General features: G+C 30.1%; 1 protein-coding gene across 1 annotated transcript; it reads right to left on the bottom strand.

Moving 5' to 3' along the window:
- Positions 1–12,871: 12,871 nt before the first annotated feature.
- Positions 12,872–14,979, bottom strand: LOC142549552 (nascent polypeptide-associated complex subunit beta-like). The gene is made up of 6 exons (XM_075658544.1): positions 14,824–14,979; positions 14,128–14,195; positions 13,821–13,969; positions 13,666–13,722; positions 13,285–13,323; positions 12,872–13,188 (listed from the first exon to the last, which is right to left on the bottom strand). Exons 2-6 carry the CDS (start codon positions 14,193–14,195, stop codon positions 13,022–13,024), a joined length of 480 nt encoding a protein of 159 aa, XP_075514659.1. The 5' UTR covers positions 14,824–14,979; the 3' UTR covers positions 12,872–13,021.
- Positions 14,980–16,115: the final 1,136 nt, after the last annotated feature.

Genomic DNA, 16,115 nt, shown 5'->3' with positions numbered 1-16,115 from the left:
GACCGACTTATTTGAATTTTAAATTATAAATAATGCAGTGTTGCATATTATATTGGAAACCAATTTTATTATATTTATCTTACTAAATTTATATACTTCAAAATTGAATTCTGAAACGACTCCTCTTTTTAGGATCATACGCGAGTTGAATTCTTCCAAGATGCAATACACGTTTAAACTTAGATTTGTTTGTTATGAACTACCTACATATGGAAACAACAAAACAATGAGACATTAAGTTTTGAATCTGTCTTTTCCTGATCGAGAAGTGAAAAATATCATTCTCATATTGTACAAAATTTTAATTATTACGTATTTACTATATGATAATTTTTTCCTATATTAAAAAATTTATGGATACATGGTAGTATAAAATGTCGCATAATAGAAATGATTAAACCAATTCTAAAGGAAGCATCTTATTAGAGGATACCTTATAAAAATTATTGGCATCGTTTTAGAATACACATAGTAAATGTTGATAAAATAACTTTTCTGGTTTATACATAACTTACTTACAATCACATATTTCACTTTTCTTTAGGAATAATAGGTTGTTGTGTATATTATGAAGAGATTTTGTGGACAATCTATTTGGATAAGATACTGATGAAACAACAATTGTTGTTATCTTTTAAATGTGTCGAACACGTAACATTTCACAAAAGTATTTTTGAATGAGGATTTTGAATTTTGAAAAATGTATTTCTCATTAATTTTAATGAATTTGATTTTAAAATATTTATTTATCACATGTTAAAAAATTATATATATATATATAACTTCTCGGAAATTAAAGAATTAAATATATATTTAGGTTGGTGGTCGACATCGATATACTAAACATGATAAGCACCATGTCATTATCTTAGGCTAACATAATCTAAAAATTTGATATATGATAGTGATTATCAGTCAAAAAATTTAATTGACATACATTGTATTTAAGAAAGTTATTCAAAATTAGCGATTTTTAGTTTTTTTATAATTATATTATTTTTTTGTAATTTAAATATATATTCATTTTTTTATAATAATTAATTTTTAACGTGCATCGCACGGGTTAAATACTAGTATAAATAAAATTGATCTATTTTACCGATATTGTCTCATAAAATATCTACTAATTATCATTTTAATATAACCAGACATATTTCACATAAAACTAAATAATTTGATTCGGTAAGAGATATATAGATTTTTTGTCTCGTAATTTACATGGTTATCGATTACTTCACAGTTTCAGTATACTAATTTGTATATTTTTAAGTTTTAGTATTTCTCCACTTGAGTTGCTGATGTAACATTGGACACGTTAGGAATTTATGCCCACATTAGCAGTTTTTATGACACGTCATTTTTTATGTCATGTCATCATTTTATGAGGTGATGTCAATTTTCAATGAAAAATAACTAAAAAATTGAATAGAAAACACTAATTATTGCACCAGAACCACGAATTAACTTGTAACATTACCCAAAATTAAGAAATGTGTGAACATTCATAACCGAAAATAATATTTTTTCCCCATCGTTGAGATTTCCACCCAAGTTATCGAGACATGATTCCTTCCGATAATCTTTTGGGTATCATCGAAAGGATGACACATATCCAAATCGAGATGCGTTTAGTTTTTGGAACTTTCGGAGAACTCGTATAATTTCTTACAAGTGGCTAAGGAAATTTTGGTTTATAGCCACTCTCAGTTTTGTTTTCGAACAATAATTATCATTATCTATGTTAGATGACAATCAAACATATGATTTAAAAGATTAAAATTTTCGATATCATCACTTATAATTTTTAAGAGTAGGTCTCTTGTGAGACGGTCTCACGAATGTGTATCTGTGAGACGGATCAACCCTACCGATATTCACAATAAAAAGTAATACTCTTAGCATAACAAGTAATACATTATCATGGATGACCCAAATAAGATACTCATATCTCATAAAATACGACCCGTGAAACCGTCTCACACAAATTTTTACAAATTTTTAATACAACCACTCATACGTTATTTTCCATCTAAGTATTATCATGGCGGCCACCAATCATCAGGTGAATATTGAAGCACAGAGGCAATTAGGTAATTTTTTTCTCTGGATAATAGATAAATAATAGTTAAATATATGGTTAATTATCTCATATCGGTTGGATAGAATTTTTGGGATTTGTATATATAGGCCTGGATAATCATCCCCCTTGATATATATATTGGATTTATTTAAATATTATATGATGGAAAACTAAATTTTAAAAGCGTGTCTGCGTGTGAGTGAATGCATGTATCTGGTCAAGGGAAAAGGATGTGCTACTGGCCTACTTGTACTGCTGCCTAACTCAATCCCTAATTTTACATTAAATCACTAACTATTGAAGGCTTTTATCGTAGATGACTTTTGATTAATAGACAAAGTACCATTAGTATAATTACTAAGCCAACATAGACAAGGGTTATTTTACATACTCGTGCCTGCTCTCGCGATTAAACTAGTATAAAATTTATTCATACGAATATCATTATGCACGCGTTGAGTGTTTATATATACTCGCAAAATAATTATATTTAGTAACCCAACTCACTAGAAAGCATTTTCCACCAAGAAGAATCAAATTTCTCTTATTACGATAGCGGCACTGTTGGAAGGAAGGGGCTTGGAGTTGGGAAGGGCTTGCGCGGGAGAGGATTTGACCTTGACGAAGGCTTGCGGTGGCTCAGAGAACCACATATTTGTCCAGTCTGTCATTCTGGGGTGGTTCTTGGTAAATTACAAACCTCACGTTTCTTTTTCGTCTTGTTATTATGTATTGATGCTATCAATAAAGAGACTAATGAGTATGTTGTCGATTCATTTAATAGTTGTAAAGATGTCAAAAAAGATTTTCAGAAAGATTTAACTTTTATGCCACTTGGATCATTAAAATGTTGGTTGAACCTATTATTCTGCTAACTTTTGCAGTCTTGATAAACGAGAATCACACTTCGCTACATAACAATATTGTGAAATTTATGAGTTTTGATGAATGTAAGTGACACATCTATGTGATGGATGCATAAATATTAGAATAAGTGAAAAAGAACTGATTGAGACTTATAACAAAAATTGAAAACATTCGTACTTTGTTTGCAAGGACGTGCATTAGAAGGATGCGATGAATCTTGATCTTTCAAAAATCAAGGTAATATTATAGAGATTATAAAACTTGAATGTTAACATTAATAACATTGTCTTATTAAAAAAAAAACCAAAAAATGCAAATATATATCACCAGACATTCAAAAAGATATTTCGCATATTCTCATCGAGAGAGTGAGAAGAAAATATGTGAGGAGGTTGGAGCTGCAAAACTCTGTCTTTTGGTTGATGAGGCTAAAGCCATATTAGAAAAGAGCAGATGGTTATTGTGTCGAGATTTGTTGATCGTGAAGGGTTCTTAATAGAGCGTTTATTTGACTTTCTACGTGTTGCTGACACCACTGCGATAACACTTAAAATATGTAATGTGATTGACGACATAAGTTGCATATAAAAGATATTTGGGATCAATGATAATGTGGAGCTAGCCATATGTGTGGCTCATGGAACGGATTGCAATATCTTTTTTCTTAGGGATTATCTTCAAGCATATTATGTACATTGTTTTGCACATATGATTCAATTGGTGTTGGTAACGGCTGCTGAAAATAAGAGTCATATTTGGATACTTGTTTCAAAATTGAAATCTATTTGTAATCTTATCAAGGCTTCTCCAAAACTCAAAATAAGTTGTAATATGCCAAAATATTGAAATTGCAAATATGATAGCTATTGGTATTCGCGAGAAATGTACTGCCATTGATCATATGAAGGTACTGACCTTAATCAGGTTGTTACTTCGTAGCAAGATGAAAAAACACATTGGAGTTCTCATTTTGAGTCGATTTGGAGTATGATAAATATGTATTGTGATACCCTTATTCCACATCTTAAAAATTAAAGATTTAAAATGAGTTTATAATGTGCTTACAATGGACTTCTATAGCAACATGGGTTAATCATTTTCGTAAAACGAAGACGAATACGAAGTAGTTGCTATAAGGGCCCATTGTGCAGTCACGTAGGCGCGGGCCCTGACTCGTGGCATAACAGAATGGTATCAGAGCCGGTCACCAGCAAAGAACACCGGGAAATAAGTGATATGCGGGGCAAAGTGCTACGTTCATGAGAACCACCTCTTAAACATGCGGGGCAAAGTGCTATATGACGGGAGCCACCTCTTGAACCTGTAGGAGCCACCTCTTGAACCTGTAGGAGCCACCTCTAGATTCTCGGCGCTTGTGGATTCAGTGGTCAGGCCGCAACGAGAACATCGCGTTCTGAATGAGGGGTGATTGTGATACCTTTGTCCCACATCTTAAAAATTAAATATTTAAAATGAGTTTATAATGGGCTTACAATGGACTTCTATAGAAACTTGATTTAATCATTTTCGTAAAGTGAGGACGAATACGAAGTAGTTGCTATAGGAGGCTCATTGTGCAGTCACGCAGGCGCGGACCCGGGCTCGGGACGTGACAACAACTATGTGATTATCGTGCTTGAGCACATGGTGGATGAAGCATCTTCAAATTCTAAAATGTATATCATTATCACTTAATTGACATATTGATTCATCTCATTTTAATGTTTCTTATTTCTAATATAACAACAGAACGATCATTCTCAACCATAAAACTTCTTAAAACACTTCTCCGAAATAAGATGGAAGAAAAGTTCTTGACAGATTCTATTTTTTTCTATATTAAAATAGAGTTTAATGCAAGAACTTATTCAATAATCGATTAGTTACATTAAATGAAAAACCGCATGACGCATCTTCAATAGTTTATATATCGTTCGTGTCACCGTCGTTTATCGAATCACCCAGTCCAGAATCAAAAAAATGTCTGCCTATGCACCTGTTTACATGTACAGATATATTATCATTATATAATGTATAAACGAATTACATATATTTACGAGACGGAAAAATTATAATATTTGTTCGGTATGTTTGTCTATTTGCAATTTTGATATTTTTTATAGTCAAAATTGAGTCTTAATTTTTTTCCCAAAGAACAATTAAGGCTTAAATATAATTTTATTAGAAAAAATGAAATGATATTTTTCTTGAAAGAAAATGAGGATTTTTTTTTTAAGTTTAAAATAGAATAGAGGTATTATAATTTATTTTATTTGTTTGTTTGGTTACTAAATTTGTATCACTGCGTGTGCAAGTTAAAAGAAAGAATAAAGTGAGAATCCATATCGACATTTGTGCAGCGACAAACGCGCCTACATGTGCCTTTTATTTGCTTGAGTTGTTTCTTTGTTACCAGTTATTTTGCAGCATTTTTTATCATTATCGATATATTAAAGTGAAATTTAACAAATTATGGAGGGACTAAATTAATATTTAAATTGTTGAAATAAAAAAATAAAAATAAAAGTGTGTTGAAATTAAAAACAAAAACAAAACACAAAAGTGTAATATTAGTATCATATATGTGTAAAATTGGAATAAAAAGTTGGTGTTCCCCAGGTGGTTACTATCATTTCCTCCCTTTTAATAAAATAGAATATATTATTAAAAAATAAAAAATTAAAATGAATATAATACATATATTATTTGTTGTAAAATAAAATATTAAGCAGTTATTTTTAATTTTTTTAAATGAACTTTCAAAAATAATCTCATCAAATAAAATAGATAATAATATCTGTCATTTTATTTTCTTTTAAGGCACTTATAAATTATGGTTTTATACATTTTTTCTTGCGATAAGTATAAATATAACATGAAAATGAGTTTTTTGTTCGTGGTTCTGATTTTAAAAATAAAGATTTATCGTCCCTAATTTTAAAATAAAAATACAGTATAAACGAAAATAAAGATTAAAAATAATAAATATTCGAAGTAACCATGAGAAAATCTCATTAAAATCATCAAGAAAACTAATTTTAATATAATTTCTAATTTTTTTTAGGTAAAACGATTTGATCTTTGAAAAATATTAAACAAAAAAAAAAAACATGGACACAATCTATATGTTAGGCATGTTACTTGAGCGATTAACTCGGTTTTTTATTGTGGAATAATGAGATCGAACCAATCCAAATACAAGATCGAACTCGATCGAAAGTGTTACTTTTAATCCGAAACCAAAACCAAGTTGAATCAGATTGAACTTGATTGGATCCAAATTGGAATTAAGGTAAATTATTTATCAAACAAAGTATTCAAAAGATTAAGTATATTTTTTTGAATAGATCTCTTGTGACACGGTCTCACGAATCTTTTATCTGTGAGACGGGTCAACCCTACCGATATTCACAATAAAAAGTTATACTCTTAGCATAAAAAGTAATACTTTTTCATGGAAGATTCAAATAAGAGATTCGTCTCATAAAATACGACCCGTGAGATCGTCTCACACAAATTTTTGCTTATTTTTTTTCAAGTTTAAAAGTACAATTGACAATTATAAATTTCGATATGATGTCGAAATTGGTAAACTAAATTAAATCCAATCAATTTTATTTTTTTTTTTTCAATTGATCCGATTCGATAAGTGTGTATAAAAGGTACCCACTTGTTAGTACTTTTTTCTTTTTTTTTTTTAAAAAAAAAAGGAGATTAGTGTATTTATTTATGTGGAGAGATTTAATAATTTTTTTTTTTGGTGAAAGTAAAATTTAAAACTAAAAAATATTAAAAACGGAAAAAACGTGTGGATAGTTTAGGAGTTGGGACCATTGGCGCGGCGCGTGTTGCGATCCTTATTCATATTTTTTTATTTACTATTTTTTAAATTTCTTGTCGTTAAAATGCATCAATTCGTTAAAATAAAACAATGAGGTTCAGTCTCTCAAATTAAATAAATAAATAAATCGAATAGTAAATATAGATTTCCAAAAACTACATATAAATTTGAAGGGGAAAAAAAAGCAAAATATATTAAAAAAAAAGGCTCAGTTGATATCATTTTTGATACTTTGATTGGTAAAAATTAGATCATACAATAACTTGTTATTTTATATAAAAATGTATTTCACCGACGTGCATTTACAACGTCATTTATTGTTGACATGGTTATAGTTTATATATATTGCCATATAAACACTCCAACGAAAAAATAAAAGTATAAAAACAAAATCTTGTGTGAGACAGTCTCACGGATCGTATTTTGTGCAAAATATTACTTTTTATGCTAAAAATATTACTTTTTATTGTGAATATCGGTAGGGTTGACCCGTCTCACAGATAAAGATTCGTGAAACCGTCTCACAAGATACCTATATAAAAAAAATCAAGTTGGCGTGATTTTGATCAATTGAAGAACAAAAAATATAATTATTTTGATCCATTGTTCATTGTTGACATGGTTACACATATAACTTTTATATATATATATATATTGTCATTTTAACACTACAAGGAAAATAACTGTATAAAAAAAGTCAGGTTAGAGTAATATCTGATTTTTATCAATTGAAGGGCCAAAAATATAATTATTTAATCGAATGTTCTCGATCTTTAATATTTTTAATAAATATAATTTGATTTTTTCAAGTATTTATTTTCAATCAACAGGTTTCAAAAATTTAAAAATATGTTTAAATCTTTCAAGTCAATCTCAACCTCAAACAAAATTTCTAAACTATTCAAATTTCGAATCGGACTTGCAAAATGAGATTTGTCAAGAGGTCAACAGGGGGCTAACTTGTTTTTATTTGCCAATTTTTTTAAAACGAAACAAAAATTTTTTTATGGCCAATTTTTTTTATATGGTTAGCTTCTTCATCTGTCTATTTTTTTATGGGTCGACATTTTTTTTTTTTTTAATGAATCCAATCGAAAAAAAAAATTAGTACGAATTTAAGGTTTGAATTCAAATTGAATTAAGTATATTTTTTGTTCGAACTCGATTCGAAACTCGAAATTTTAATATTTTCGAATATATCTAATTCAAGCCGAATTCAAACTTTAATATTTTCTTTATATTTAGTTCGATTCGATTTGTTTACACAATGTGATAGATCAATGAATTTTATTATCCGAAAGATAACCCTTATTTAAAATAATGATAAAAAATTATTTAAAAAATTACAGAATAAAATTTGCTATAAAAAAAATTTGGACATTAGTAGGAGTTTGTGTCCGTCGGTAATTTCAAGTTTAATATTTTTAAAATAAAGATATATATTTGTTTTTGTATTGAATAAAAAGGGATATTGACGTGTCTAGCTCTTTCGAACTAAACCCTAGACATACAAATGTCCAAAAAGCAAGATTAAAATGTAAACAGTGATATGTTACATGTTCAACTCATTAGCATTTGCTATCCAATTTAATAAAATATCCCAAACTTGACCAAGTGCTCTTTGACACAATTGTTCGATATCCTACTATATCGTATTGAAAATTCCATATATCATATGTCGTATCGAAAATTACAGTACATATAACTAGCATACTAGTTATACCAAAATTTTTGGTACGATATTAGTATATACCATTTTATACCAAAAATCTTATATTTTAAAATTTTTATAAATTTATTGTTTAAATTTTGTATATTTTTATATATTATTTCGGTATTTTGTTATTCCGATAAATATCGAAATTTTCAAATTTCATACCGTCACAATACCGAAAAATTCAATATAATAACCATACCGTACAGAAACCTTCGATATACCGAAGTGCTCTTTGACACAATTGTTAAAATGTCAACAGTAATATGTAAGCATTTGCTATCCAAATTAATAAAATATCCCAAATTTAACCAAGTGCTTTTTGACACAATTGTTCGATACTCACTACTGTATCGTATCGAAAATTTCATATCATATATTGTATCGAAAATTACTGGTAGATATAACTAGCAAACTAATTATACCAAAATTTTGGTAGGTATTGTTATATACTGTTTTATACCAAAAAAAATTTATATTTTAAAATTTTTATAAATTTATTGTTTAAATTCGTTATAATTACCATAATGTACAGAAACCTTCGATATACCGAAAATTTAACAAATTCGATATTTTTTCGGTATAATAATATTGATATATCGAAAATTCAGTATTTTTATCCCTTCTTAATCAGGGGTTCAATTATCAACAAGTACAATAATTAAGTATCATTTTGTCGAGTTGTGTTTCGAACACGGACAGATGGTGGATGATATTGGAGCTCATTTTATTCATAGTCTACATAAAATTTAAACTATGAGATTTGAAATGTAACTCAATTTTACTTTTTAGGGATATCCGATAAAATTGTAATGTTATAGAAAAATTTCATGATCATTGTGTAAGAATGACAAATATAAATCGAGAAATAATTTAAATTTAATTGTAACGGAGAAATAAGAAAGTATCTTGTAAAATAGTCGTTAAATCAATCGAGCTAAACAATATCTATTATGAAAAGTAATATTTTGATATAAATAGAATACTATTTTTTTAATGAAATGAATCAGATTAAAAATCAGTCTCATAAAATTGACGCATGAGACGATTTCACTTAATTTTTTGTGTTTCTAAATTAGTTGAGAGAGTCCAACAAAGAAATAAAAATAATATAACTTTGAGTAAATCTCTTGTGAGACGGTCTCACGAATCTTTATTTGTGAGACGGGTCAATCATACCGATATTCACAATAAAAAGTAATACTCTTAGCATAAAAAATAATATTTTTTCTTGGATGACCCAAATAAGATATCCGTCTTACAAAATACGACCCGTGAGATCGTCTCACACAAATTTTTTGCTACAACACCACTGAACTGACAACCTAATTATTCTCTCTTCTTCTTTTTTTTCGAAAAAAATAATAATAAAAAAAACAACCTAATTCCTAAGTCCTAACACTTCGAAACACCTTTATATAATTTTGGAATAATTTGAGGCCCCACACAAACACTTGTTATTTAAGCCATTTTTCTTCTGCGCATATCGTGTCAAAATCTACCAGAAGTCTCGGTTTGTTTCAACCAGTGCCTGCTCGGGCAATGAACGGTCCGGATCATTCCACATGAGTGATCCGAGCCCACCTCCCTGTAAAAAAAAAAAAAATTGGCTCGAAAAAATCCGAGCCGTTGGATCGACCCCTGCAAGCAGTGCTCGCAGGGGTAGGTCGACCGAACCAGAAGTCTCGGATTAATTTTTTTAAAAAAATTATAAAATAATATTTACCGATTAATTTTGAAACAATTAGAATTTTTAGACTAAAATCTTAATTTTATTGAGCTCTGTCTTTCTTTTCTATTTAAGTTATCTAAGCTAAATACAACCTTTTTTTTTTAACTTTTCTACTTTCTGTTTTTTTTTTCTATTTGATTTAACCTGAATAAACACAAGCTTGTGCCAAGATTTCAATATAAAAAATAAAAAACAAAAGTTCCATCCGGACTACAACCCGGATGGGCTATAAAATGGCGGGTTGTGACACAAGCGATATACGAGGTCGTGGAAAAAAATAATGAAATAATTATGGTTTAAAAAAAATTTGAAATAAAAGTTATCAAAATTTTAAATTGAAATAGCTAGTATGATTAAATATGATTGGAAGAGAAACCATGAATATGAACTTGCGTGGTTAAATAGTATTTTTCGAAATAAAAAATAATAATTTACCAACGTACTAAAATGAATTTAACTTTATTAAAATTATAAAGATAATAGAATAGACAATGTCATTTCGTTTGTTAGACTCGAGCGCGAATGCTATAATTTATGGTAATGATATAATTTAAATATTTTAAACCATATAATAACACACACATCATGTTACAATCGTTCTCCTGACATAAACAACTTAACTCTCCAACACGTCTATAAAATTAGCTACCTCTTTAAAAAATTCACATAATATTTAGCATGGATATCATATTTCGATCGCTCTTCTGATATAATAACTTTAACTCCTCAACACCGTATCTGAAATTAGCTATCCCTTTTAAAAATTCACATAACATTTAAATTTCATCACCAAATCCAAATGTATACCAAGTCTTTTGCGTTTTTTTAACGTCCCATCAATTAAAAAAGAGCTTTTGTTGGTTAAAGTGAGGTTGAAAAATGATTTGCTTGGTCTTCTTTATGAGGTTTCAAGTTTCCACATTCTTTTAAGAAACCCAGAGTTGCTAAATAATACAGAGTTGCAGTCATTTTTGGGAGTCTCCAATATTACATAAATTATTATCCCAAATGGATTAAAATATCAAGAGACTTAGTCCTGTTTTGACATTTTCTTGGCCACAAAAAATCTTCAAGATTTAGTTTCCGATACGATTGAGAGACAAAAATTAGATATTGTCAGAACAAATATTGCAAGATAAGAATTAAATACGATTAGAGATTATCAGTTAAAATTTGGTTGGTGAGTTGAGTCAACCCGACAGATCTAATTCGCATCGACGGCTATTTAAATATAATTGGTTACAAGTTTTTGAATCCCATAATTTTGTTTGTTATTACCATGTATCGATATATTTTAGCATAGTGAACATTGATATTCTTCTAGATAACGAACCAAGTAGACCCTAATAAAAATTGGTATAGCCATAGACCTCAATTTGTTGTAAAAAGGGGAAAAGCTTTTTTTTTTTTAAAAAAAAAACGTAAAGAAATGGTAAAGTTAAAAAATTGGCTTCTAATTTTAAAACGATAGCAGTATTTTACAAAATAACTTTTGGTAACAATTTGTGTGAGACGATCTCACTGGTCGTATTTTGTGAGACATATCTCTTATTTGAGTCATTCATGAGAAAGTATTACTTATTATGCTAAGAATATTATTTTTTATTGTGAATATCGGTAGGATTGATTCATCTCACAGATAAAGATTCGTGAAACCATCTCACAAGAGATATACTCATAAATTTTTACCATATTATTAGATTTGATTGAACTTATTATGAAACTTGTTCTCACGAAAAGTCAACTTAAAATATCCAATGAAAATAATATCCCTACATCATCTACGAACCTGTAAAATAACAAAGGGAAGATTTTTTTCTAATATTACATTAATTTCAATTCTTTAACGACCATTTATTTTATCATTCAGTATTTATTTTTTTTACTTAGGTAGTTCATATATATTTATTATTACAGAAATAATTGTTCAAAAACTTCTGGACGGTTTCAATTATTGCAACTTCCCGAAGATGACCGGCAGATTGATATTATTTTGGTGTAATTAATTTTGAGCAGAGTTGAAGAGGAAGAAACTTGTCTATCAGCGTGCGGGCACACATATACTTGTCACTAGGGGTGGGCATTTATTTTCGGGTTAGATTAATGCTCGAAAAAATCGAACTTGTCAAACTCAAGTTATCCGATATCATCAAGTATCTCTACTTGATCGAGTTAGAGTTCCAAGGATTTAATTTGTTTAACTAGTTCTCTTGTGAGACGGTCTAACGAATCTTTATCTGTGAGACGAGTCAATCCTACCGATATTCACAATAAAAAGTAATACTCTTAGCATAAAAAGTAATATTTTATAATAGATGACCCAAATAAGAGATCTTTCTCACAAAATACGACACGTGAGACCGTCTCACACAAGTTTTTGCCTGAGCATTAAGGTTTTGCTCAAGCCAACTTGGCTCATACACAGACCTAGTCGGAGAAAATGTCGAGACGAGGTACAGGTCAACGTCGACAGAACAGACTTTCACTCCAAGTGAACTTGCAGTGGAGTCCGTTGCAATTTAAATATTTTCATTCAACAAAAACATCTGCATTTGCTACAAAATCTAAATCATTTCATTGAATTTCCCGTATTACATATGTTTCGATATCCTTGGGCATTTCAGGAAAAAAGACATCTCAAGAAGCGAGTATCGAATAGAGAACTTTGTGAAAACATTAAGCCACTAATTTTTAAAAGCATCAAGAACCAATCTTCAATTGTCCGAATAGGTATTGAATAAAGCAACATAACATATTTCAAAGAAAACAAAAACGAAAAAGGGAACTCTAAGAAGCGTGATTATGGCCTTCCTCGGCAGCTGCTTCAAACGTCTCACCTTCAACAAGATCTGGCACCTCATCACCATCGTCTTCTGGTGCTCCGGTGCCAGAAGTGGGAGCTTGTTTTTTGAACTGTTCTGCTAATTTCTTCAAATTCTCCAAGTTATCTGGACCTGCAGGTACGGAAATTAATTCTCGTTGAGTAAAATCCTTGGAGCCAGCCGAATTACATATAATATATATCAGGAATATGTATATACAAAGCTTACCTAATTGGTGAATAATTTGAGGAAGAATGTCTTGCAAATCTGGAACAAATCAAGAAACAACATTATAAACTTAAATGATGAACAACAGCATAAAGGGATAGCGATCAAGTAAAAAAGGTTCCCTCCTAACTATAACCATATACAGGAAATAGATGTCCAGTACTAGGTGCCCAAAAACAATGGAGAATTGGAGACAAGGGCAACCACTGTCATCCCTAATTAATAATATATCACATGCATCCCATATAAAGAAAATTCATAGGTATCATAGAGCAATAACAAATTAAACTAAAGGAAGAAAAAAACACCATTGAAAGAAAAAAACATCATTCGATATAACAGCTATTGGAGAAGAATTTGAGTCGAGAAAAGAAATCATACTCTTGGTCTGAGGAGTTCCACTGACAACCCAAGTGTTTGCAGCAACAGAAGCTTGAACTGAAAACAAAAGAAAAGAAACAATCAATGGCAATAAGTAAAAGGTGAAGAAAGTGCGTGGAACAAAATGAAAATTCTTGTAACATATATTATGGTACCTTTTGGGTTAAGGAACTGGATAACCACATCCTCCTTGAAAATGTTGACTTCTTCGATTCCAGGTATGGCATTCACCCCTATTCTTTTCAAGGTGCTTTGAAGCCTTTTGTCATCTGTTGTGGTTGTCTTGTGAACAGCCTTCTTCTTCCTGCATTTGAGGGTAACTATATAATAACATTAAGGAGAGAAACATATGAAAGTAACAGACACTCAAATTCTGACTTCATGTTACACTAAAAATAAAAATCTCAGACTCACTCATCGCAGCCAAAAATATCTCAATTGCAAACAACAAAAAGACAATACCTTCTCACAGTACCCTTCCCGCCGGTCCTGACTGAACCAGCCATCTTCATTAGTTTCTCCACATTCATCTGCATTCAAATGCAAAAGAAAACTGGAGCTATTTCTATCCCTAATGTCGCAGTTACGCAAAAAACACAAGGCAAAACAGTATTCCACAAGATTCTAACCACAATCACTTAAAACTTTGCCTTTAAAATGCTATTTAATAAAAGAAAAGCAAGACCATTTTGATTTTCTACTCATATACCAGAGGTAAGATTTAGATTAAACCTTAAATCTTAGAAAAAATAGCAATATACATGGCACTTTAACCGAGCAAGTCTAAAAATTCAAATTCAAGTTCCGTACAATGAAGTTTAAGATGTTTCTTCCGGCAAACGTTAAACCAACTAAAGATAACACGGACTTACTTAAAAACCTGAAAACCGAATACATGAAGAACAAGCCCATAGAAGTACAGATTCAAAGTCGCAAAATTCAATAAAACGCTACAGATTCGCACAAAATCAAGAATCAAGAAAAGATTAATACCAAAGCCACAATCATTCCACGAACACATGCTGAAAATATTATACCCATAAAAAATTCCAGAAAAAGAACCCCGAAAACCAGCAAAAAAAGGAAAAAAATCACGTCCATAACTCACATTCCGAACTGAATGGAAAATTAAGAAGAAAATGGTGTTTCATGAATCACCTTTGCGATCTGTAAGAACTTGTGTTTTCGAGATTGAAGTACAGAGCAGGGAAGAGTGGGGACGGGGGCAGTAAAACAATTGCAAAACCCTAAATTGAACACGGAAGAAGAAGAGCAGGCCAATTTGGTAATTCCACACTTGTATTAGGGGTTAGGGCAGTAAATTTAAACTTTTCATGCTGTTTTCCGTTTCATTTCATCTCGCGGTGAAAACGAGTCGACTCGAGGTCGATTTGAGTCGAATTCGAATAGCTGACGCAGATATAATTGATATATATATATATATATATAAAATTTAAAAATCATCTTAAAAAAATTTGAAATCGTGTTTTTCGAGCTCGAGTAACTCGATTCATTATCGAGTCGAGCTCGAAAATAATTACTTGAGTCTAATCGAACTCAATCTCAAGTAGTTCAATTTTTTTTCCGGAGTGGATTACACCCCTAATTTCATCTTTATTATTTTTGATTTTCTACAATTTCATATACTTATATTGATTTTTTTTGTAATTTTTTTAAATGTTTCTGTTCAAGAAATAAAATTTAAACGAGTCCCAAAAATCGAATCAAATTGATCCAAATCAAAACATTGAACCAATCAACCCTCTAGCTTGCAACCCTTTTTTCCCCTAAAACTTTCAATCCTATTTTAAGGAAAAAGATAGACGATTGTTTTTCAAATTATATTTTAAATAATTCAACATCTTTAAAATTAATTTTAATTTCTTCCTATTACATAAAAAATATTTTTGTTTCATATTAATGTTTGAAAATATCAAAATATATAATTATTACATATAAATTTACTTCACACACAACTCGTGTGCTTGATCAGGGCTAGCATATATAAATTGGACACGTAGTTTAAGCTATTCTTTATATTAAGAAAAGATAAGAAAAATAATACCGGGAGAATTAGACACACATCCTCAACATGTATTGCATGCATGCTTATCTGCAAATCTTGTACTTGAATGATAACAAATTTAATATCAATTACAGGGGTAGACACAGGGCCGTGCTTATTAAGAGCCAAATGAGTCCAATGACTCAGGTCCATTTCTTTTTTGGGGCCCAAATTTTTTTAAAAAATTATTATATATAATACTAGTTACTAGATAGCCCAAAACCAAGTATTTATTAAATGAAACTTGCTTAGCATGTTATCGATTTATTCCTCATATCTTCCCCAATATTCATCTGCAGACAAGCCCTAATTGACTCCAGTCGTTGCGTCAACTCTAGGTTTGATTGAAAGACTTGTGAGGAGCTGTAAGTCTATTTTCTCGTAT

Source organism: Primulina tabacum, chromosome 6, assembly GCF_025594145.1.
Source record: "Primulina tabacum isolate GXHZ01 chromosome 6, ASM2559414v2, whole genome shotgun sequence".
NCBI classification, from domain to species: domain Eukaryota; kingdom Viridiplantae; phylum Streptophyta; class Magnoliopsida; order Lamiales; family Gesneriaceae; genus Primulina; species Primulina tabacum.
The sequence above is the reverse complement of the archived record's forward strand: the minus strand, read 5'-3'. Positions and strand labels throughout refer to the sequence as shown.

Excerpts from the sequence above, each read along its gene's own strand:
- LOC142549552 (XM_075658544.1), bottom strand. The coding sequence starts at position 14,195 with ATGAATGTGGAGAAACTAATGAAGATGGCTGGTTCAGTCAGGACCGGC. Across the intron at positions 13,723-13,820 it reads CCAGTTCCTTAACCCAAAAG|TTCAAGCTTCTGTTGCTGCA; the intron begins GTACCATAATAT and ends TTTTGTTTTCAG. Across the intron at positions 13,189-13,284 it reads TCAAATTATTCACCAATTAG|GTCCAGATAACTTGGAGAAT; the intron begins GTAAGCTTTGTA and ends CCGTACCTGCAG.